We start from the raw sequence: 25,247 nt of genomic DNA, 5'->3' as shown, positions 1-25,247 counted from the left end.
TAGTGATTCAGAATTCTATTAAACTTCATTTATGTGTACTGTTACAACAGTTGCAACTATGTTGAAATTATTGTTTCTTTTAGCAAAATCCACAAAATCAGAGAAGCTGAGCTTTAAAAGGAGCTTTTGATGTTCTCAAATTATAAAAGAATATCATCTCTTTTCTTGAACAAAAAGTTCAACCCTAGTGACACATAGCTATAAAAAAAAAGTTCAACTCAGTTTATCGGTGATATAATTATCAGGTATTATAATTAGAAAGAAAAACAAGACATTGCATTTATCGTTAAGAACTTTACAGTCTTTTCACAGGAAGCACAAATAGTTATAGCACATTATACTTTTCCACTTTATGGTTTTTAAACCACATTCACGCAAATGTAATTTGAAGAGTTCTCTTCGTTAAAAAACCCCAATCTTTCCCCCTCTTTTTAATGTTTTACATACATCCCTAAAAATGTTATTTAAATAATTCGAGAATTTTCTGTTTTTGAAATGTGTAAGGCTTTGCACAGAAGTTCTTGAGTGCAAAGAAGCAATATACAATCAGCACAAAGTTTTCACCAGGAACCCCTTAGTAGGTACATCTAGTATACAATTTTTATCTCTCAAGAAGTTTAAATTCAAGGAATAATGGAGGTAAAATCCAGCTATAGAACTAAGTCCAAAGAGATACTATAATTCTTGAAACTCCTTTAGCTGAGCCAAAACATTTCTTGTCCCAAGAACTAGACCTAGAACTCTCTAGAAAGTTTCTACTAAGCTTCATATATAGGTTTTCTTTCTTTGGAAAAGATTTCCCTTTAAAAGAAATATATTAGGCATATTCAGAAGACCAATCTAAGACTGATCTCTTGAGTAGAAATCCTACAAAGATTATATCTCCTTTGAAAGTCTGGCACACTTTGGGTAGATTTCCTAGCTTAAGCACAAGTGTCTTAGACATTACTTTAAACTTTTCAAAATGTAATCTGATCATGGTCACCATTCAATGAACAGCTACTTCATCTAAGATACCTGGAAATGAGGCTCAAAAGGTTTCATGACTTATCCAAGGTCAAGAGGCTAGCAAGCAGTAGGACAAGAATTTGAACTCACATCTAGCTAGGCCTAAAACATGTGCTCTTCTATACCACACTGCCTCATAGTACTTAATAGGACTAAATAAAACTTGATGAATGTTTATTTTTGAACTCATGAGAAAAGGCATCTTTATAGTAATCAGTTCCAATAAAAAAAAAGCTTCAAGGTAATTCTGAGACTAATATTTATCTCTCTGAAATAATTAGCCTAAGTGATTATAAATACTCCACATAATAAAATCAGAAGAGTTTCCATAATAATAGAGTGGAATATTGTAAATCTTTCATGGAAAAAGGATAGAGGAACCAGAGAATACTGGGAGGCCAATGAGTGGGAAGAAATTGATAAGCATTACATGTATCATTCAATATTCCATGCTTAAATTATTTAAATAAAGTTTCAAATTTAATAAATTAAAAAAGGAAAACAGACAAAATAGTAAGTAAATATAAAATAGTAAGTAAATACAAGAATTGAAGCCCATGCTACTCAGTTGGTTCATTCATTCCATCATAGGCATTTGTCTGCATTTGTTATGGATCAGAAACATGAATATGGCTTACCTGCAGACTAGTTTCAGTAACAACAATTATAGAACATAAGATTATCACTCAACTTTAATAATTCCAAAGCTGAGTTTTCTTATTGTCTTTTTAAAGAGCACCATACATTACTCTGATCAAGCAAGAATATTTAAAATATAATTTATGCAGTCAGGAAAAGCTTATACAAAGTTAAGTCATTTTATTGAACTCCGCATTAGAAAATAAGTTGTTTCCATCAAGATAACAGTCTAGCTCTTTCAAAAACATGACTGACTAATGTGGATTAAAGAAAACTACTTTATACTAACAAATATTTACCTCATCTTCAACATCAATAAATGTACTCATATCTAGTTCCTCAGGAAATGTCATTCGATCATTCAGTTTAATCCTATGCATGGTTGTATAATCAAAATCAAATCTTTTCAGTTGTAAGGTCAGCAGATAAGGGAAATGCAAAAACCGAAGGCCCTAAAAAACAAAAAGGAGGAGACCCTATTGAATATGGAATATTACTTCAGATTCCTACGTATTAATCTCTACATGGCATTTACCTTCCGTGCATCACACTTCTTCTTACAACGTTCACAGAAGTATTGATTTGGGCCATCCAGAATCTCTGGCTGAATAAATGCATGCAATGCTTCTTCCTAGTTAGAAAAAAAAAATTACTTAAAATATTGTATTAATGACAAAATCCTGAATTAAAAAAAGACTGCAATTACCAAAACAGTTATAAGTAGAATGGTTAGAAATTTAGGAACTCAAAATGTACCAAGGAAAATTATCAACAGTTAAAAAATATTATCACTACAAAGATTAAGCAAAAAAAAAAAAAAAAAAAAAATTCCTTCTATACAAGATTTGCTTTTCTTTGTATTGCAGTATCACAGTCACTTTGACCTGATTTTCACTGGACTTTACATGGCAGATTTTGGCTAAATAATCTTTAAAAAAAAATCCTCAGTCTTTAAATAAAAAGTAATTCAATACTTCTAAGAAAAACAGTTACATGTATCATTTCAATCTTCTTATATAAAGGAGGCATTTTAAAACTGTACAGTAAACATCAATGCTCTCTAAAGAATTCACACTTTTCATACACTTAAAAATCATGTAAGCATCCTTAATCAACATACTTAGGATTAGTCAGTAATCTACCACTGCACTAGTTATAAAGATTGAAAAACACTGTGCAACCTTCTCAGTGTGTGTGAGATACTGCTCCTCCATTTGGAAATGTATAATGAGGCTCCTGGATTGTTAAATTAGTAAAACCATGTGGTTCTCTTTTCTCCATACAGAATTACAACAGAAGAAACTTCATGTAAATATTGCTGAAGAATCAGTAGGTATAAAGTTAATTTTTATTTTAACAATTGGTTTTTCACAATTAAAAAATTCATTAATATAGCATCTAAGATTGGATGCATAATCTCAAATTTCATCTGATGTTCTCTCTTTTCTTCATACATGGGCTAGGCAGAACTACTTATATTAGTTTGTATTACACATCAACTAAAAGAAATTAAATTATTAAGACAAAGTATCTTCAAATATTTTTCTTTTGATACAGAACAAGCTCTTCCTTGAAAGATAAAGGAACTTGATGGTTGTAGTTGCAAAGTAGCTGGCAAGGCTTAGAAAACTACTGTCTACATATTGTTTGATAGAGCTCACTTTGGAACAAGATAAAAATAAGAAAAGACATTGATATTTAAAAGTGTCTAAACCCATCTGATCCCCCATTTTGTTCTCAGAATACAAGGAAATGAGTGGGGAAGAAACCAAACAGCTGGGTTTTTTCTCCACATGACCATGCATTTTATTGGTGGTCAAAGGACACATTTAGAAAATGTTTTTTTCCTATCAAGTATATTTTAAGAAAAAAAAAGGCAAGTTCTATAAAAACGTAACAGAAAAACAAGCTTTAAAAGAAACAACATCTATAGCTTAATACAGACTGATATTCAATGGCAGGCTTTCCAAAGAATGGTAATCTGAACTGGTAAAACAGTATTAAAAGGAGGAGGGGAGAGGGTGAGACAATTATGTAACTAAAATTCTACTTTGGTTTATGTGTATTGGTCTCTGGCTTATAGTTCAAACCTAGAGATCTTAAAAAAAAATTTTTTTTTTAAACTTGGAGAAAAGTTTAAAGAACAGAGAACTTGCAAATATTTTACTCAAATTCATCAACTTTTAAGCATTTTTGCTAACTTTGCTTTATATCCCCTAACCCAACATTATGTTTCTTTGTTTTAGCCATTTGAGAGTAGGTTCACACCTCATGCTTTCATAACTTCAATATGACTTTTTAAGAATAAGGATATTCTGACATAAACAGTAATCAAATTCTGGAAAATTTAATATTGCTAAAGTAATTTAATCATCCATATTCCAATTCTGTCAATCACCCTAATAATGTATTTCTCTCCATCCAGTACAGAATCTAATCCAAGGCCACAGATTTTGTTTGGTCTTTTGAGATTCCTTTCACCTGGAGGCGTCCCAGAGTTTGCCTTTCTTTTATAACATTGGTATTTTTTGAAGAACAGAGGTCACTTATTTTATAAAACGTTCTGCAATTTGGGTTTGTCTGCTATTCTTCATTATTAGATTTTACACATTCCTTGCTAGGCTACTATAAGATGTGCCCTTCTAAGGGTATCATAGTCACAGGCCATGATGTACCTTTCTCTTTGTTGATATTAATTTTAATTATCTGGTGAAGGTACTGTCCAGTACCTTCTTTACTCTATAGTTATTATTTTTACCCTCACAGCTAATGAGGAATCTGTAAGGAGATACTGTAAGGAGAATCTGTAAGGGGATCATGCAAAAATCTTGAGCCTTACTAAATCTTCCACCCTTGATTTTAGCATCTATTCACGTATTCCTGCCTAAACCAAATTTTAACATTTGCTTTCTGAACCAACTTGAAAATCTTTTTAATAGGCAATTTAAACCCCTCATATTTGATATGACTGATATGCTTGGTTCTACCTCAGTCACTACTGTGTAATTACTGTATCAGGTAATATTTACTGTGTTCCTTTCTCTACATGCTTTGCTATTTTTTACATTTTCTTTTGGTATGTAGCAAAGTTTATAATTTTATTCTTGTTACTTTTGCATTTATAGTGTTTTTACACCCCCTTAATTTCCACCTATCTCTTGCCCCCACATTTATTTTTTCTTAAGCTTTTTGTGTCTGGTCTGTCAGTTTTAAATGGTCTCCTTTTTTCCCCACCCACACAATGGCCTGTGATCTTACTCCACTTTGTCTCCTGCTTCTCCTTCTTTTGAAAAGTGGTATTATTTGTACTTTATCTAACATGTAACATTTCATACTGTTCTTCTACCCATGTTCCCACCCTTGTATTTAGTCCTTAATTTAATATAGCAAATGCTCACAGTTCTTTTACTGAAGCTGCCCCAATAATCTCTTGGTTAGGTTAAGCTCATCCTCTAATAAACTCCTCAAGGGCTCATGGATACAATATCCAATGAGCTCTTGAATATTCAAACTTGTCTTTTTATAGCTGTTATAATTAAGAAAAACTTGGCTGGCTATCAAATTCTTGGCTGGTACTTTCTTGAATTTCTGGAAATTGCTACTCTGTTGGCATGATTTGCATGTTGTTCTTCTGAAATGTGTTGCCAGTCCAATTCTTTTTTTTTTTTTTTAGATGAGGTCTTGCTCTGTTACCTAGGCTGGAATGCAGTGCCGTGGTGGCTCACTGCAGCTCTGACCTCCCTAGCTCAAGCCATCCTCTTATCTCAGCCTCCTGAATAGCTAGGACTACAGGCACATGCCACCACACTGGTAACTGTTTTTTTCATTTTGTAGAGACATGGTCTCAATATGTTGCCCAAACTGGTCTCAAAGTCCTGGGTTCAAGGGATTCTCCTACCTCAACCTCTCAAAGTGCTAAAATTACAGGCATGAGCCACTGCTCCCAGCCTTAATTCATCTTTATTTATTTTTTATATTTTTAGAGACAGAGTCTTGCTTCGTTGCCCAGACTGGAGTGCAAGGGTGCAGTCTTGGCTCACTGCAGCCTCCGCCTCCTGGGTTCAAACAATTCTTCTGCCTCAGCCTCCGAACTGGGACTACAGGTGCATGCCACCATGCCTGGCTAATTTTTGTATTTTTAGTAGAGACAGGTTGTTGGCCAAGCTGTTCTCAAACTCCTGATCTTGTGATCCGCCTGCCTCAGCCTCCCGAAGTGCTGGGATTACAGGTGTGAGCCATCCGTGCCCAGCCTCAATTCATCTTTAATATTTTACTAAAATACATCTCAGAGTTTATCATTTCAGGTACTTCAAAAGGTAGGTTTAACATTTCCCTTATTCCCAAAAAGTTTATCTGAATTATAATTTATCTATTAATTCTTTTCCACTGTTTTATTTTTCTTCTTCACAGACTCCAGTTACGTTGGACATCCTTTGCTGGTCTTCTCTATGTATTCTTTTCTAAGATTCTTTTTATTTTTACAAAAAATCTCATTTCCAATTAATATCCTTCATTAGATTTTCATTATTTCTATTTTCTCTTGAGCATTTGGTAATTTATCCTTCACTGCCAAGATTATCTTTGTCTTTTTCTTCATTTCTTTCCTGAATTTGATGAACTCCCATTTCATTTCTTCCAGTGTTGTTTTTGTTTTTTAAATCTATTTCTCTACTTGAGTTTTTGGATACCAGGTTTTATTTTGCTCATCTGAAATATTTAATTTAGTCAGAGTACCATGTTGATAATTCCAGAGTGACAACAGTTTCATATTCTAGATCTTACTGTCCCCCATATATTATGCAAAATGTAATTCTGCACATCTACTTTTTGTTTGTTTGAGACAGCATCTCACCATGTTGCCCAGGCTAGTCTCAAACCCCTGGGCTCTGGCAATCCTTCCACGTTGGCCTCCCAAAGCACTGGGATTACAAACGTGAGCCACTATGCCCAGCCTGGGCATCCTTTTACATTATCATTTTCAGAATTCAGGATAGAACATAAAGAAACCTTACATCCTTAGTTCTCCAACCAAAAATAATATTTGTTATCTCCATTTTTGAGCTAATGTAGATAAACAGGCACAGTGCAACCAAAAGGTATAGTAAGGAATGGTATTGACTATAAATCCTTTTTTTAACCATTGATATGTATATATGAATTATTACTCTACTAATTAAAATCTGTTTAATTTTGAATAGAGAAATGTGTTAAAATACAATACTTCAATTTTTATATAAACAGAAAAAGAAAGTGGATCCACCATTGAGAACTATTTCCTGATTTTGATGTACTAAGCAATTCTGGTGTTACTGAAATATAGCAACGTATTTTCCTTAAAAATATATTCAACTATCTTTCCCAGAATATATACTTTAATATTACTACTTTTTTAACTAGGAAAAGGGTTATATACCTTTACCTAAGCCATCTACTTTTTTTTCATTGAAATTTTTATTGTAAATTCATGTGCAATTCTAAGAAGTAATATAGAGAGACCTCTTGTACACTCTCTCCAGTTTTCTCTACTGGAAACATTTTACAAAACTATAGCATATCATAACTATGATATTGACATTCATATACCTAATTCAGATTTTCCCATTTTTAGTGAACTAATTTGTCTGTGAATGTGTCTATTAAGTTCTATACAATTTTATTACCTGTATAGGTTAATGTATCCAACATCTGTCAAGATACTGAACAGTTTCTATGCAAGGATAACTCATGCCACCCTTTTATAGCCACAACCACCTGCTTGTCTCCTCTCTGCTCCCTCCAAATCCATAAGACCTGGTAATGATTAATCTGTCCCACAGTTCTAAAATGTTGTCGTATCAAAAATATTACACAAATGGAATCATAAAATATATAATAACCTTTTGGGACTGGCTTTTTTCACTCAGAATAATTCCCTGGATATTCATTCAAGTTTTTGTGTTTATTAATAGTTTGTTCCTTTTTATTGCTGAGTACTATTTAATGGTTTGTATGAACCAGTTTGTTAGTCCATTCACTTAATGAAGCAGATATAGGCTGATTCCAGTTACTGAATATTAAAAATCCAGATGGAATAAATATTTGTGCACAGGTTTTCACGTGAACATAAATTTCTATTTTTCTGGGATAAATAACCAAGAGTGCAATTGCTGGAGTTTGTGGTAATTGTATGTGTCATTTTATAAGAAACTACCCATAACATTTCACACTCTCACCAGCAGTGTATGAGTGATACAGTTTCTCCACAGCCACCACCTTTCCATGCAATCATTATTTGTAGCCATATGATAGGTATAGAATAATACATTTATTATGATTGGAATTTGCATTTCCCTAATAGCCAGAAATGTTGAATATCTTTTCTGTATTTATTTGACATTTGTGTACCCTCTTGATAAAATGTTTATGTCTTTCACCAATTGTCTAGATGGATTTTTCTAAATTGATGTTTTGAGAGTCCTTTATATATCCAGATGAGTCCTCTGTCAGATAGATGGCTTGCAAATATATCTGTAACTTCTCTTTATCTTTATCATATGGGCTTTCATAGAGTAAATATTTTTAATTTTAATGTTTGTTAACTGTCCCTTTTGTAAACTGTCTTTTGCTGCCAAATCTAAAAACTCTTTGCTTAGCCCAGATCTGGAAGATTTTCTTCTATGTTTTTTTCTAAAAGTTACACAGTCTTAAATTTTACATTTAAGTCTATGACCCATTTTGATTTAATTTTTGTATAAAGTTATTTAAGTCAAGGTTCATTTTTGTGATATGGATGTCCAATTGTTTCCTCACCATTTGTTGGAAATACCATTTTTCCTCCATTGATATGCTTTTGTGTCTCAGTTAATAATCAGCTAGGCCTACTTGTGTGGATCTATTTCTGGATTTTCTATTCTATTCTACTGATCTATTTGTTTATCCCCCTGCCAATATCCCATAGTCTTGATTACTATAGCCATATAATAAGTCTTTTTGGCTAAGTAGTATTCCATTCCAAATCACACAGACTGATAACTTGCACTTTATTTTTCATTTTGAAAACTCTTAGCTTTTCTAGTTCCTTTGCCTTCCATATATATTTTAAAATAAGCTTGTGTATGTCCTCAAAAAATCTTGCTGGACTTTGATAGGAGCTGCATTAAGACTATGCAATTACCTTTACTATGTTGAATCTTCCAATTAGTAAGTACAGTATGTCTCTCCATTTACTTAAATATTCTTTTCAAAGTTTTTTGACACATAATATTGTAAATATTCATGAGTTACATGTAATACTTGATACATGCATAGAATCAAGTCAAGGTATTTGGGATATCCATCACCTTGAACATTTACCATTTCTTTGTATTGGGAACATTTCAAATCTTCTATTCTAGCTATTCTGAAATACACAGTTATGTTGTTAACTACAGTCACCCTATTCTGATGTCAAACACTCGAACTTACTGCTTCTATCTAACTGTATGTTTGTACCTATTAACCAACTTCTCTTCATCCCCCCTCTCTCAAACACACTGTTCCCAGCCTCTGGTAGCTATCATTCTACTCTCTACCTTCATGAGATCAGCTTTTTTTTTTTTAAGTTCCCACATGTAAATGAGAACATGTGATATTTGTCTTTCTGGTCCTGGCTTATTCAACAGAATCTTTCAAAGTTTTATAGTTTTGAGCACATAGGTCTACTACATTTTTTGTTGGATTTCCACCTTTCTTTTTGCAAAACTATAAATATAATGGTATTGTAAATATAAATCGTATTGTATTTTAAACTTCACTTTCTACATATTCATTGTTAGTGCCTTGAAATATGATTTGCTATGTTTATTTTTATCCTGCTACCTTCCTAAACTCAGATATTTCAGGTTTTTTTTTTTTCGTAGAAGTCTTGGGATTTTCTACATAGATTATCATATCACCTAAAAATACAATTTTATTTCTTTAGCATTGCTTTTCATCTCCTCTTCTTGCCTTATTGTGTTGGCCAGGACTTCTAGGACTATGCTGAAAAGGAATGGTAGGAGCAGACATCCTTGCCTAAACAAGCTTGACATTCCCTAGGAAGAAAGCAGTCTCTCACCATGTTGTATGATGTTAGCTATAGCTATTTTAGATATGCTTTTAAATGAAGTTGAGGAAATTTTACTCTATTCCTTGTAATCTGCGTTATTATCCTAAGTGAACATAAATTTCAACTTTTACTGTGATAAATAACCAAGACTGCAATTGCTGAAGTTTATGTTAATTGCATAAGTGAATTTTGATAACTGCTTTTCCCAAATTGATATGATCATATGAATTTCCTTTCTTTACATGTTAATATGGTAAATATAAATATGATCACTGATTTTTTAAATATATTGATCAGTCTTGAATCCCTGAAACAATCCTACTTAATCACAATGTATAATTCTTTTTATATATTGCTTAATTCAATTTGCTAGTATTTTGGAAATAACTTTCCTAACTATATATATGAGGGATATTGGTTTTTTAAAAACTGTCTTGGTTTAATATCAGGTAAGAATCGTGTCACAGGACTATGGGTTTCTCCTTTTTTATTTTTTTGAAAAGAAATTGTATAGACCTGGTGTTCACCATTCTTCGAATATTTGATACAAGTATCCAAACAATCCAGACTTGGATTTCCTTTTCAAGAGGTTTTAAATTATAAACGTAATTACTGTTAATGGTATTGGGCTATTCAAATTATCTAATTTCTATTGAGTTCTTTTCAAAGATTGGTTCATTTTATCAGAGTTGTCAAATTTATGTGTGCAAAGTTGTTTGTTGTGATCCCTTTTATATCTGCGAGATTTATAGGTACTTCCTTTTCATTCCTGACACTGGACACTTCTGTCTTCCCTTTTTCTCTATCAGTCTGGCTATTTGTCAATCTTATTGTCTTTTCGAAGAGTCAACCCTTTGTTTTGTTGATTTCCTCTATTGGTTTCCCATTTTCAATGTTACTGATTTCTCCGCTTTTCTTTAATACGTCCTTCCTTCTACTTGCTTTGTGTTTCTTTTGCTCTTTTCTCAGGTTAGGTGAGAGCTTAGATTACTGATTTGGAACTTTTCCTGTCCTTTAGAATAAGCATTTAATACTGTAAGTTTCCCTTTTCATATTGCTTTAGTTGTGCCTCAAAAATTTTGATGTTATGTTTTAATTTTCATTAAGTTCAAAATATTTTTAAAATTTCCCTTGAGACTTCTCTTTGACCCATGGATCATTTAGAAGCGTGTTATTTTCCAAGTGTTTTGTTTTTCCTGCCTTCTAATCTGATTCCACTATAGTTGAAAAAAATCACATACTCCATGATTTTAAACTTTTTGAGGTTTTATGGTCCAGAGTATATGGTCTATCCTCGTATATATTTCATGGACACTTGAAAAGGATGTGTATTCTGCTGCTATTGGGTAAAGCATTTTGGCAATGTTCATTAGATCTGTTGGTTGATGGTGTTGCTGAGTTCTGCATCTTTGCTATTTCTGTCTAGTTGTCCCACCTATCAGTAAGAGAGGGAGAGGGACTTTGTCTTTTTCCTTTTAGTTCTGACAGTTTTTGCTTCATATATTTTGACAGCTGTGTTATTTTCTGCATACACATTTAGGATTGGTGTCTTATTGGCTGTTTGACACTTTTATTATAATGCCCCTCTCTGTTTCTGGTAATTTTCTTTGCTCTAAAGTCTTCTTTATCTGGTACTAATATGGCCATTCCTAATTTGTTTTGATTAAAGTTAGCATGATATACCATTTTTCAGCCTTTTACTTTCAACCTGTCTATATCAATATATTGTCATGTGCCACATAACAATGTTTCGGTCAACTATGAACTGTATATAGAAGAGTAATCCTATAAGATTATAACGGAGCTGAAAAACTCCTATCACCTAGTGACATCAGAGCCATTACAACATAGTGCAATGCATCATTCATGTGTCTGTGGTGATTCTGGTGTAATAAACCTACTGTGCTGCTAGTCACACAAAAGTACAGCACACACAATTATGTATAACACGTAATACTTGATGATAATAAGTGATTATGCTGGTTTATGTATTTCTATATTGTACTTTTTAAAATTGTCATTTTATTTATTTAAGACAGGGTCTTGCTCTGTAGCCCACGCTGGAGTATAGTGGCACAATCTTGGCTCATTGCAACCCCCACCTCTGGGGCTAAAGCAATCCTCTCACCTCAGCCTCCCAAGTAGCTGGAACAACAGGCATGTGCCACCATGCCTAGCTAATTTTTGCATTTCTTTATAGAGACTAGTTTCACCATATTGCCTCAAACTCTTTGGTTCAAGCGATCCACCCACCTTGGCCTCCCAAAGTGATAGGATTACAGGCATGAGCCACTGTGTCCTTAGCCTTGTCATTTTAGGTGCTCCTTCTACCCATTTTTTTTTTTAATTAACTATAAAATAGCCTTAGATAGGTCCTTCAGAAGGCATTCCAGAAGAAAGAAGGCACTGTTAACACAGGAGACACATAGGCTCCATGTGTGTTATTGCCTTTGAAGACCTTCCACTGGGACAAAATGTGAAGGTGGAAGACAGTGAAGTGGATGATCCTGACCGTGTATAGCCTAGGCTAGTGTGTGTCTCTATGTGTGTGTGTCTTAGTATTTAACAAAAACGGTCAAAAAGTAAAAAATAATATTTAAATAGAAAAACGTTTATACAATAAGGAGGTATTTTTCTACAAATGTACGTGTGTTTTAAGCTATTACAAAAGAATCAAAAAGTCAAAAATACTCAAAAAGTATATAAAGAGTTATAGTAAGCTAATTTATTTTTAAGAAACAAAAATATGTTATAATAAATTTAGTGTCACCTAAGTGTGCAGTGTTTATAAATCTATAGTATAGTATGTATAGTATACTGTACAGTATAGTATATACAGTAATGTCCTAGGCCTTTGCACCCACTCACTCACTGACTCACCGAGAACAACTTCCAATCTTGCAAGTTCCATTTATGAGAAGTGCCGAATACAGGTGTACCATTTTTAAATTTTTATACTGTATTTCTACTCTAGTTTGTCTATATTTGGATACATAAATACTTACCATTGTGTTACAACTGTCTATTTAGTACAGTAACATGCTGTACAGGTATGTAGCCTAGGAACAACAAGCCACACCATCCAGCTTAAGTGTGTAGTAGGCTATTCCACCTAGATTTGTGTGACTCTATGACATTCACATGATGAAATCATCTAACAATGCATTTCTCAGAACATATAACCACCATTAAGTGATGCATGACTGTATCTGAAGTAAGTATCTTGTAGACAGCATACTATTGGGTCATTTCTTTTTAACCTGTTATGTCAATCTCTACCTTTTAGTTGGTATATTTAGGCCATTTACATTGAACTAGGTCTGCCACTGTCATTTTTTTAGTTTCGTTTTCCATTCTCCTGCCTTCCTATGGGTTACTTGAAAAATTTTTTGAATTATATTGTATCTATGGCGTTTTTGAATATATCTCTTTTTCAGTGGTCACCCTAGGTAGTCAGGAGTTATTTACATATTCTGGTTATAAGTCCTTTTTAATTACATTATTTTCTGGTCTTATTGCACTGGCTAGGACTTCCACTACCTGGGTATTTTTATCTTGCTTCTGATCTTTGGGATGTGTTTTATATATAATAAGAAACTTCGTCTACTGGTGCCATTCTTTTACCCTGTTCAGTATAGAAACTTTACCTCACTTTATGTCTTGGCACCTCCTCTCTTTATAATATAATGATCTTAAATATCTATTCTACATGCATTTAGAATCACATTGGACAGTGTTGTCATTTTGTTTTGACCATCAAACATACTTTAGAAAAACTCAGGAAGAAAAGGAAAGCCTATTGTATTTACTCATATGTTGATTTATCTTATTCTTCCTTCCTTCCTGACATTCCTAGATGCCTTTTTCTTATCATTTCCTGTTTAGAGAACTTGCTTTAGCCGTTTTTATTTTTTTTTAGGATTAGTCTGCTGCGGACAGATTCTCCTAGTGTTCCGTCATCTGAAAACATCTTGGTTTTCCCTTCATTCCTAAAGACTATGTTCACGAGGTATAAGATTTTGGTTGACAGTTCTTTTCTTTCAACACTTGAAAAAATGTGCCACTTTCTCCTGGCCTCCATTATTTTTGGTGAGAAATCAGAGTGCTTTGCCCTTGTAAGAAAGGTGTCTTTTCTCTCTTGCTGCTTTCAAGCTATCTTCATCTTTGGTTTTCAGAAGTTTGGCTATAATTGAACTTGACGTAGAATTATTTTGGCTTATTGTGTTTGGGGTTTACTCAGCTTCTTGGATTTGAAGGTTTATGCCTTTTGCTAAATTTGGAACATTTTCATCCATTATTTCTTTGTACCTGCTTCTTTTTCCTTTTGGCTCTCCTTCTAGGACTTCAGTGACACAAGTGTTATACCTTTTGTTATATCTTTTGCTCTCCTTCCAGGATTCCAGTGACACAAATGTTAAACCTTTTGTTACAATCCCATTGGTCCTTGACGATTTTTTTTTCAGTCTATCTTCTCTCTGCTGTTTAGGTAATATTTATCATTCTATCTTCATGTTCACAGATTGGATCTATTGTCTCTCATTCTGCTGTTTAGCTTATCCACTGAGTTTTTAATTTTGTTTATTGCAGTTTTCAGTTCCAAATTTCCATTTCTTTATATCTCTAACTTATTCCCTAAAATTTTCTGTTTCCATTGTTTTCAGTGTGCTTAGGATTGCTCACTGAAGTGTTTGTATGATGACTGCTTTAAAGTATTTAGCAAACAATCCTAACATCTTTGTTTATGTCTGCTGGTTTTCTTTTTTAATTCAAATTGAGATTTGTGATTTTTTAAAATGAAACATGGACATTTTGGGTCTTATGAGATTCTGGACCACGTTTAAACCTAATTTAAATTGCTTCCTTTGACACTGTGCCACCTGGGGAAAGGGCTCTGACACATTAGTGCCAGATGGCATTAGAAGTCCAGGTTTCCCATTTGGCCTATGATGACACCTGAATGGAGGAAGCTCCTTGTTAGTGCTGGGAAGGGAAAGGAATTCTGGCTGCTCAGTAGGCCTCTGCCGATAAAACCTTGGCTATGAGGGACAGGAGTATGTCAGTACTGCACCCCTACACTGACACCACAAGCAGGAGGGGCTCGCTTCCTTCCCCTGGGAGGTGGTGAAGAAACAGAGAATCTCCTTACTATCAGGTGGGGGCAAAAGGCCAGGCTTCCCACATGGCCTCTAACAACAATAAATCAGGGGAATGGGAATGGTGGTGGGGAGGTTTGTTACTGGCTGGCAGAGATGAAAGTCCTCCTGCCTACCTACTCAGCCTTCTGTGAAACCACCCAGCAGCTGCGATGGTCAAGAAACTTTGTTACAACATTGTGAGGGTGAAATTCTAGGCTCTCTCCACTCAGCACTGGTAGGCACAAGTTGAGGTAAGGTCATTTTTTTTTTTGTGGTGTTTGGTTAGAGCATGGCAGTTATGGTCTAAAATTTTCTGCCTTTCTAGGCTGTCTCCTTTAGTTAAAGAGAACAGACGTTTTTAGTCTGTGCCTATTGTTTTTTGCAGGCTGCCAGCTTCTTCAGTTCCAAGTTTGGGATATATTAGGCAAAAAGAAAACCCATGGAACTCACCAACGTGTCATTCCTTGGGTGCTGAGGTCCCTAGTGTGTATGCCTTCTCTCCACCTTTCAGTCTTCTTATGTTTATTTTATACATAATGCTCAAGGTTTTCAGTTGTTTTAGTGGGAATAGGGCAATGTACATCTACTCCATCTTCCTGAAAGCAGAAGTCCCCACTTTTTAAACTGGTTCCCACTATGTCCAACCATACAAATTCCTGGAAAAATGAGGGTAGAGTCTGTGGAAAATTTTCTTTATCTGATGCTTACATATCTGGATAAATTGGACCACTCCTTTATGCAAATGAGTTCTGCAGCTGATTTAGCCATATAAGAATATCCAAACCACCTGTTATGTCAGGGTAGGACTTCTAATATAAACTTGTGTAAATAGTCAAAATGGTTTTGATTTCATAAATGCTAATTTAACAATTTTGCATTCAAAACGTTAAAACAATCATTAAACTATGTTCATTTATGGAACAAGTCCTTTTTATAATCTTATCTCTCCAAAGTCACTATATGAAATTAGGCAGCTAAACCTTGATCAAACTTTTGAACACATTTTTTGTCATAATAAACAGGTATTTAAATGTACATAATCAATAATAAAATAAAAGTACTACAAGAAAATGGCCTAGAACAGTGTCTGCCACAGAGAAGGTACTAAATAAATGTTTTATGACGAAATATACCAATGAAAAGACAGTGCCTAAAATTTTACTGTTAAATAAAAAAGCACTTTGCTAGATAATGTCAAACATGAGGCTACATTGTTTTTCTTTAACTTATACATTATGCTTTCATAATTAACCAACAAAAAGTTATATTTCTAATTTCTATGTATTACTAAAATGTATTTAGAACTATCTCATTTAATACATTCACACATATGCTTGGCAATAAGCATATTCAAAGTTACTTTGATCTAGTCAGTGAGTCAGTGAACACAGAAGGTTCTAATTATCTATTAAGTCATTAAGAAGAAAATTATTTAAGGATTAATACAAGTAATTCTTCAGCTGATATTAATTTTTCAGGATTAATAAAAAATATGTAAAAGAACAGGAATTTCTAACACTTATTTTAGTATTCTCACTCCCTCTTAACATCCCAAGGACATAAATATAAATAAAGTGGTGATATTCTTCCATCACCTTAATCTAATGTAGAGCTTCCCCAGAATCTTAAATGTCTCTTGAGATATTAACAGATATCCCACAGAGAAAGAAAATGCTAGGTAAAACACATTTAAACAAATTTCCTACTACAGGAATCAATGGGCCAATTAAAATATAATATGCACCTGTGAGCTTTCCAAAGAGGATTATTGTTACAGTTTCCCAAACCTATTTAATCAAGGATATCTTCCCTGGAATATCTATTAAATCTTTTTACAGACTAGCATTGAACAGGACCCAATCTGAGATTTACAGAATGGCGGAAGAACCTTTAAATACTGATTCCCTACTTGAATGAGGAAAATGAAGATCAGAAATCTAACAAATATCAGTTATAATAATTAAAAATCTATTGAATAAAGAAAAATATTATAATGAAAGGCTTTTTTTTGGCCTCCCTACTTTATCGGAGCTTTTTTTTTTCTTAAACTGCAGAAGACACCCAGCACTCATTATAAAAATAATCTGTTATCATGCTGAAAAACAACCATAAAAACTGGTTATAGATGTTACTTTAATAAATTAGATGAGTGCTAATTTCATTCCTATTTTAACCTTCTCTATTAGTTTCAAGTTAATTTATTTGATCATAAATTAACTTGGACATTTTAGATGAAGGTTTAAAAAAGAAAAACCCTGGTTGGGTGTGGTAGTGAATGCTTTAAATTCCAGCACTTTGAGAGGCCAAGATGGAAGGACTGCTAGAGGCCAGGAGTTTGACACCAGCCTGGTCAACAGAGTAAGACCCAATCTCTAAAAAGAAACACACATTAAATAAATATTTAAAAAGAGAGAGAGGAAAAAAAACCTTTCAATTTTTAAAAGACCTCACCCTTAATTATCTGAAATTAAACCCGTAATATTGTGGCACACTAAACAAAACATACAATAAACAGAATATATAACCATTAATGTGTATGTATGTATATGCATGTGTGCTAGTGTATATGTCTACATCTATATCTTTTTTTTTTTTTGAGATGGAGTCTCCCTCAGCTGCCCAGGCTGAAGTGCAGTGGTGCAATCTTGGCTCACTGCAGCCTCTGCCTCCTGGGTTCAAGCAAATTCTCCTGCCTCAGCCTCCCGAGTAGCTGGGAATACAGGCGTGTGCTACCACGTCCAGCCATTTTTTTGTATTTTTAGTAGAGACGGGTTTCACCATGTTGGTCAGCTTGGTTTCAAACTCCTGGTCTCCAGTGAGCTGCCCACCTCAGCCTCCTAAAGTGCTAGGATTATAGGTGTGAGCCACCACAACCAGCCTATGTCTATATCTAATATATTAAATAAGATGAAAATACCAGAGTCCACTAATAGAGGTAGAATAATAATTTCAAGAGAGTCCAGTTAAAATTCAGGGTAATTTTACATAATCTGAATGAGTGATTTTATGATACCTCTTTTAACTTGATTTTTGCAATCCATAATTCAAATTCTTTTTAAAACATAACAAATATTTTTTAAAACATATAGAATTAACAAAATACAGAATGGCAAGCAGTGACATTACCAATTTTAGATGCTGTATAATGATATTTGTGGTCTAAGAAAAGTAGGTTATAGATTTGAATTCAGAAAATAATGAGAACTCACTTACCTCTAACTAAAGTTCTCCGAAGGTAGTATCCTCCTTAGAACCCCTATCTTGGGTAGTTTCACCTGCTGTAATTTCCCTCAGGAGATTCCAGCCAAGTCTAGAAAGTTTTAAGTTCTCTTCCGCAAGCCCTATTAGCGCATGTGTTTTATAAACCTGCTCACATACTGCTTCACAGCTGCAACTTCCAATTCCCATTGAACCACCACCACTACTAACACCCATGTATCATCAGTGGAGGATACTACCTTTGAAGAATTCTATTTAGAAATGTGATATTGTTCACATCTCCAGAAGTATCCTCCAAATCACTCCATTACTGTGTCTATTAATGCACTTAAGAGCGTGGTGGCAAATCAGCAGGTGAATAAATAATAACATAAAGATTTAGCTAAGCAATTATATTTGCTGAATACGCAATTATAAGATTTAACAAGCAAAAATTAGCTTCCTCAATATTCAATTAATATGTTAAAAATTAAACTAATGGATATATAAAATTTTTTCATAAAAATACTTTAATAGATAAGGTAGAAAAAACAGTCCATATTGATTGGGACTACCAAATATTTCCCTAATATGTTTTGTCACAGAAATGCCCATATTTAAAAATTAGTTAGGAAATCAGTCATCGAAAAACAATTGTTAATTTTCAATGATCTTTTCAGTATGTCATTTCTACCTCGAACTGCCAAAATAAAGCAAAATAAGGTTTAAAAAAAAAAAAAAAAATCAAAACTAGCCACCCAAACCAAAGCTCATTTAACATACTTTTATGGCCATTTAAAAAGAGAGTACTAAACATTTAACAAAATTTTTCAAATAGACTCAGGAAGCTATGAAAAACAGCAGTGGAAAGGAGACTTGATCTTACTCCACCCAGAAAAGGTCTTTTATTTAGATGCTTGCTTTGGATTCCCACTGATTGATTCCATAATTTATTGCTGATTATTTCCTGATAGTCATATAAAGGTAGGAGAAAAAAATCAAAAGGAATCAATCAACCTAGGGGCCAGAGGACTAAACCATACTTGTAGCACTATTTTAGAAGTATGGAAAAGCTTTTAAAAAACTGATTTTTAGCTATAATCTACCATCAGTTTAATAACAACATAAATAAGACCAAAACATAATGAAACTCTACTTTTCAACGATATCTTATTTAGCTTTGAAAGCTTCCCCAAGGTTCAACTAAATGTCTTTGAGCATTTTAAATATCAACTTAAGTCCTTCCATGATTTTCCTGTTGTATAAGTAAACACACACATGTATAGATAAAATACAATTAAAAATTTAGAAAAAAAAGCAATTAAGAAATGGATGACAAGAGGAGGAATCAGAAAATCTTAGCAAATCCTCCAATTAGATACTCAGTATATGAATAATTAAGGTGATTACAGTTTTGATTCTTCGAATTATCTGTGCTACTACAATGTATGTTTTTTAAACTAAATATCTAGAACAGGGATGCTTCTTTTAAAAATATGGTCTGTCATAAAAACCAGAGGAGGTAATTTTACCTATTTTAAAAGTGTATGGATCAAAACAATTCCCCCAAAACAAAAAAGTTACTTTCCAATGCAAAAAGTGGTCACAATAACCGCATTTATAAAATAGACTGATTAGAGGTGAAAAAAAAAAAAGGTAAAAGTGAAATCATCTAATCACCTATCCAAAAGAATAAAACACTGAACCATGAGGCAGTACATTTGCATTCACTTTCTCTCTTATACATGCACTATTAGGACTCACTGAAGGGTCAAAAATCTTCTAGATCTTGCTAGTTTAAATGCAGGAATGACTAACAACCCAAGAAGGTGTATCTAGGATGATACTTACCTTACAAGAGATTATACCACTGTGCTATTATGTATTCTGTGTAAGGATACACAAGCAGTCAGGTGAAAGGTACACACCACACTAGCAAATGCTTGGCTGGACCCATAAGGTCGGATGACCAACGGAATATCAAGATATGTGTCGATTCGCCAGCCCTCATAACCACATTCCAGACATCTCACGTAGTCCTTCAGCTTGCCTTGATATAGTTCATTGATAAGATCAGCCTAAAAATAAGAACATTTACATTTTTAAGTGTTCCTTAAAAATAGTTTTTAAAATATGTAGCAATTTATAGAATGGTTTACAAAAGAATATTGCTACTTACAGCTAAAATCTTAGAAAACTTTAATATAAGATTTATCTACAATTTTATTTTAAAAAGTCAAAACAACACAAATCACCTAAAAATCAGTAAAATTAGATTAACACTAATTTGAGTCAATGTGCAAAAATTAATGATTTCAATAATCATCAAGTGAAAACTCAATTATTAAGTTTTGATGAAATTAGTTAACAATTTCTTTTACCATTAAGCCTCAAATTATCTTTATATTAAGATGAGTGTAAATCCTAATCTATCACTTTAGGCATGTTAATAATTATACAGCTATTTCTTAATATCTCTTTCTTGAAAAAAAAGAAATAGAAAAGAAATAATTATACAGTTAAATGACCGGTTGAGTTTTTATAACTTACATATGTGTATCACCACTTCTCACAGTAATACACTCCAATGTATATAAATCATATCCTCTAGCTCAAGATGCAAATCAAACTTTTTAGCTTTCATTAACATAAGTAAAACAATTTTAAGGGGAAATATTACACCATAATTTTTTGAAATGTATGGAAATTCCAAAGAAATTTTAAAATCCTCCTCCCTCAAAATATCCTCATCTGATAGAATGGATGTTTCACCTAGTCCCCAAACTTAGTTAACTAGAGCTTTTCTGGCTCAAAGTCCAGAAAAAAAAAGTTACTTAGGTAACTACCTAAGTAAGGACCCTCTAAGAGTCTTGTACCAAAACTTGGGAACTCAGTAGGAATGCCCCTGCTAATCTTAATGTAAGTGCTGACCCACAGAAAGGGATGTAACAAGGAAGAAGGATAACTTCAGAACTACAAAGAAGAAACAGCCCCCAATACCATCTACATATTTACTAAAATATGAGCCTCACATGACTATGGAGAGAAACTAGATCTCTAAATGAACTTAAAAATTTTTCATTACCTTTTAAGTAAGAAAAGGCATGAGGATAAGTGTACTACATTTTGCCTCTTTCATAAATTTACATTTCTTCAAACAAACAGGATTTAGAAGCCTTCAAATTGGATTTACCATCAATGTCTAAACTAATAACCACTTATTTAAAGAAGCCTTCTTCATTCATCACTGTCAGTCATATGTAATTAGGTCTTCTTCACCTAGGAGGGACTTTTGAAGTGGTTCAAATCAGTGTTTTTCAAATATTGTACAGCAACCACTATAAGAAAATAATTTACACTGCAACCCAGTGCATAACTCTTATGTGATGCTCTGTGATGCTCTTAGGCTCTAATCTATTCCATTTTTTGAAAGTGCTGTTGTAGGCCCAATAAACTGATTTCATAACTATGAATGGATTGTAATCTACATTTTGAAAAACTCTGGTCCAAATCATCACTGTAGTTCCAATCAGAAATCAGACCCTCCTAGCTACCTCACATACTCTTCCACTTTTATCCCTGTGACCTTCCATTATTATACCCAGTATAAACCTTCCCATGTACTGAGCCTCATCCCATTTAGCCCTACTCTTCATCCTAATTATATATCTAACGCTCTTTCCACTCCTAACCTGCTCTTCTTTCCATCACATAAGAATAGGGTCAGATTAATGAGGATCCTAAATATCAAATACATATGACTATACTTCATTGGTCAAAACAAAGGTAATGCTTAATGACTATAGTTGCATTACAGACTATAAGACATATAATTTACTTAGTAATTATCTGAAAACGCTGTTCAAAAATCATCCCCCAAAAACATATATACAGTTTTTAAATGTAAAATTTTTGGAGCTAAAATAGAACTTCTTGTTTATACAGCCCAATTTCCTTAAAGATGAGAAACTGAGGTCTAGGGTGGCTTAAAGAGTTATAAATAGACTGAAGGTAATGGCTAAATGAGAACTCAGTACTTTCAATTCCCCATTGAGTACTTTAACCATGAGACTAATGCCCAAGTTTTAAAACATTCCAACAGAATAAAAGTTATTTAAGGTAATGAGTGATTTATTAGGAAACAGTCCCCTTGATTTAAGAGATATGAATTACCTGTTCTGTTTGCTTCCATTTCTGTTCCAAAGCATCAAACATGACTCTGCATAGTTCTTGTACATCATGTTGCTGCCAAGCTATTTTAAGATAAAATTCAATTAGAAATAGCAATCAACTTAATGTAATGAAACAATCTGTTGTTTAAAAGCAAACAGGCAGAAATATTAAAAAGTCTACTTTAAATAATACTAAATTTAAAAAAGAACATAAGAATATACATGACAATCATGAAAAGGTAATCACACACCAACAAATAAAGACTGCGGCATTCTCTAAAAAGTATATGCTTTATGGTGCGACAATATTTGTCATGTTTGCTATTTTTCATTGCAGAGATATGAAATGTAAGAAAATCTAGGACAAAAACTTGCAATGAAAAGTTTAAGATAAAGATAATTATGTGTAATGTGTTTGTAATATTGTTGTCTCCTAGAATTCCTTTGAATACTTATCATTATAAGACAATTAGTACCCTCACTACTATCCCATCCAAAGCTCCTTGTAACATCTGTGGTTTCAATTGCTCTCTTTTTGCTGGTTTGTAACAAAACAAAAAGCCTTTGAAGTTGGTATGGAATACTTGTCACTGGATCTTCTTCAGATTCTTCAAATTCCCACCTATTAAAATGAAATATTTAGACATTATTTATAATTTTATCCTTTAAAAGCATAATTAATATCAAAATCATAATAACAGATTTTAATCCTGGAAGCTATACAGAGTTTGGATGCTAACTGAAAATAATAATATCTAATGAAGCATTAGTCTTTCCTTAATTCATAAATTCAGAAGAACTTTAGACTTTAACAAGAAAAGGCATAACAAGGCAAAAGGTCTCACAAAAAAAAGGCAAAGCTCATTTAACTGTGGAACCTGAATCTGACCATAACCTCGGCCCTAATTATTAATTCACAAAAATAAAGGAAAGAGAAGAATACTATTACATGAGACACTATGGCATTCAATCATCAAAACCCAAACTGTGGAAACTATAGGACAGATGACATTAGTTTTCTTTCTCTCTATTTTTTACAGGAAATAAATTACAAGGGTGAAAAAATATGAAAGAGGATTATAAACAAATTAAATAGATTAAGAATTTTATTAACCAATTGCAACATACAGCTCATATGGATCCTGATTTAAACAAACTGTTAAATGAGGCAATCAGGGAAATAGTAGCCCTGATGTGATGGAGGTGTGCTTCCAAATAATCAAGGTGGCGGTTACAGACAAAAAAGATGGGTATTAATAATATTCTAAGCTGAATGACTTGTGCAGAGGGATTCATTACACTATTTTCCTCTTTTTTTTTTTGAGATGGAGTCTTGTTCTGTCGCCCAGGCTGGAGTGCAGTGGCATGATCCTGGGTCACTGCAATCTCTGCCTCCTGGGTTCAAGCAATTCTCCTGCCTCAGCCTCCCGAGTAGCTGGGATTATACACATGCGCCACAATGCCTGGCTAATTTTTGTATTTTGTAGAAATGGGGTTTCTCCATGTTGCCCAAGTTGGTCTTGAACTCCTGATGTTAAAAGATCCACCCACCTTGGCCTCCAAAAGTGCTGGGATTACAAGTGTGAGTCACTGTGCTCAGCCTACTTCCCTCTTTTTGAATGTTTAAAATTTTCCACAATAAAAAGTTTTTAAAGGGGAATATAGGTAAACAAAATAATAATCTGGGTAAGATATTTACCCTCACAAACTTATGATAAACGGCAGTCTAGCCTTAGCTACAGGAATTGTCTCCATAACAAGTGAATTCCCAACTGAAGAACTTAGTATCTCATGGAAGGAAGGAAGACTGGGGTACTAAAGTTGGTAATCTATCCACAGAAGTCCTTAAAATAATTCTATATTCATAATATATTATATACCTAAGACAAAATATCAAGTAACAAAAATATCAATGATCTTCTATATCTTAAGTTAGCAGTAAGATTGCTATTTCCTCACTTTTTAGTTTCAAAAGGTTTGAGCATTAATTTTTCTCGCAGTTTACAGACATACTAAAAGGCTTTTTTTTTTCTTTTGGGTATGGCTTTCTCTTAGAATGTTCAATATTTTTCTTACGTTAGAACTGAAAAGTCAAAGCTCTGTTCTCATTCTCCTTTTTTTTAATGCACCTTCTGTCTCACAGATGTCAGTGAAATACATTTCACCTTTTCCTTCTCAAGGCTTCCCTGCAAACACCTCTATGTAAACCTGACTTCTACTTGAATCCTCTCCTGTTCTATTCTCAATCACCAGCTCCCATGTTTTCTGGTTATCTTCATTAGTGGGTACTTACAACTGACACTATGAGATCAAAAATTCTCTTTGTACTGTGAGAAAATATTGGTTAAAACAGAAAATGCTCAGATTTCTTGTGAAGGAAATTCAACAGTAGGGAGGAATTACTGTAATATAAAACTGAATTTCCACATGTCCTTTAGTTCTGGTAGAAATATCTGAAAAGGTTTTAAACCTTCCTGGTACTTGCTGTTACTTTAGTCACCTAAGTTAGAAACTTTGGTGCCTATGTGATTCTTTCCTTTCCTTTACTCTTAAGTAAAATTTGTCACTAAGCCATGTTAGTTTTCAATCTGAAATGTAACTACTTCCACCATCATCATTCTGACTCTAATATATCCATGTCTGGTTTAATAACAGATTCTTCCACGGTTCTCTTTCAAATCAATCCTGTACACTGCACTATATAAACTTCCCTAAAATAATGTACTGAACACATCACGTATATGCCTCCAAATCAAAGTGGCAGGTTCTCTGTTGGCTACTACACAAAAAATGAAGAAAATAAAACCCTATCTTTTTATGCTAGCACTACTCTGGATAGTTTACCCTTTTATGCTAGCGCTACTCTGGAAAGTTTATTCTTTTACGTTAGCGCTAAGCTAGCACTACTCTGTGGGTAGTTTATCCTTCTATGCTAAGCTAGCACTATTCTGTGGGTAGTTTATCCTTTTATGCTACCACTCTCTGGATATAGTTTACCCTTTTACACTAGCGCTACTCTGTGGATCATTT

At 33.5% G+C, this 25,247-nt stretch overlaps 1 protein-coding gene across 12 annotated transcripts in view; it reads right to left on the bottom strand.

The window, feature by feature from the left end:
* Window positions 1-25,247, bottom strand: part of USP47 (ubiquitin specific peptidase 47) — a 140,087-nt gene that overhangs the window by 47,421 nt on the left and 67,419 nt on the right. For all 12 annotated transcript variants that reach the window (XM_078340513.1, XM_035265783.3, XM_017977912.5 and 9 more), the window contains 5 exons: window positions 22,694-22,839; window positions 22,219-22,298; window positions 19,974-20,123; window positions 2,183-2,278; window positions 1,947-2,099 (listed from right to left, as the gene is read on the bottom strand). In XM_078340513.1, the coding sequence (XP_078196639.1) occupies window positions 1,947-2,099; window positions 2,183-2,278; window positions 19,974-20,123; window positions 22,219-22,298; window positions 22,694-22,839 (625 nt within the window). The remainder of the gene's footprint in view (window positions 1-1,946; window positions 2,100-2,182; window positions 2,279-19,973; window positions 20,124-22,218; window positions 22,299-22,693; window positions 22,840-25,247) is intronic.

The sequence above is a fragment of the Callithrix jacchus genome, chromosome 10, assembly GCF_049354715.1.
Source record: "Callithrix jacchus isolate 240 chromosome 10, calJac240_pri, whole genome shotgun sequence".
Lineage (NCBI taxonomy): Eukaryota > Metazoa > Chordata > Mammalia > Primates > Cebidae > Callithrix > Callithrix jacchus.
Note: the sequence above shows the minus strand (reverse complement) of the source record. Positions and strands in the feature narration are given on the sequence as shown.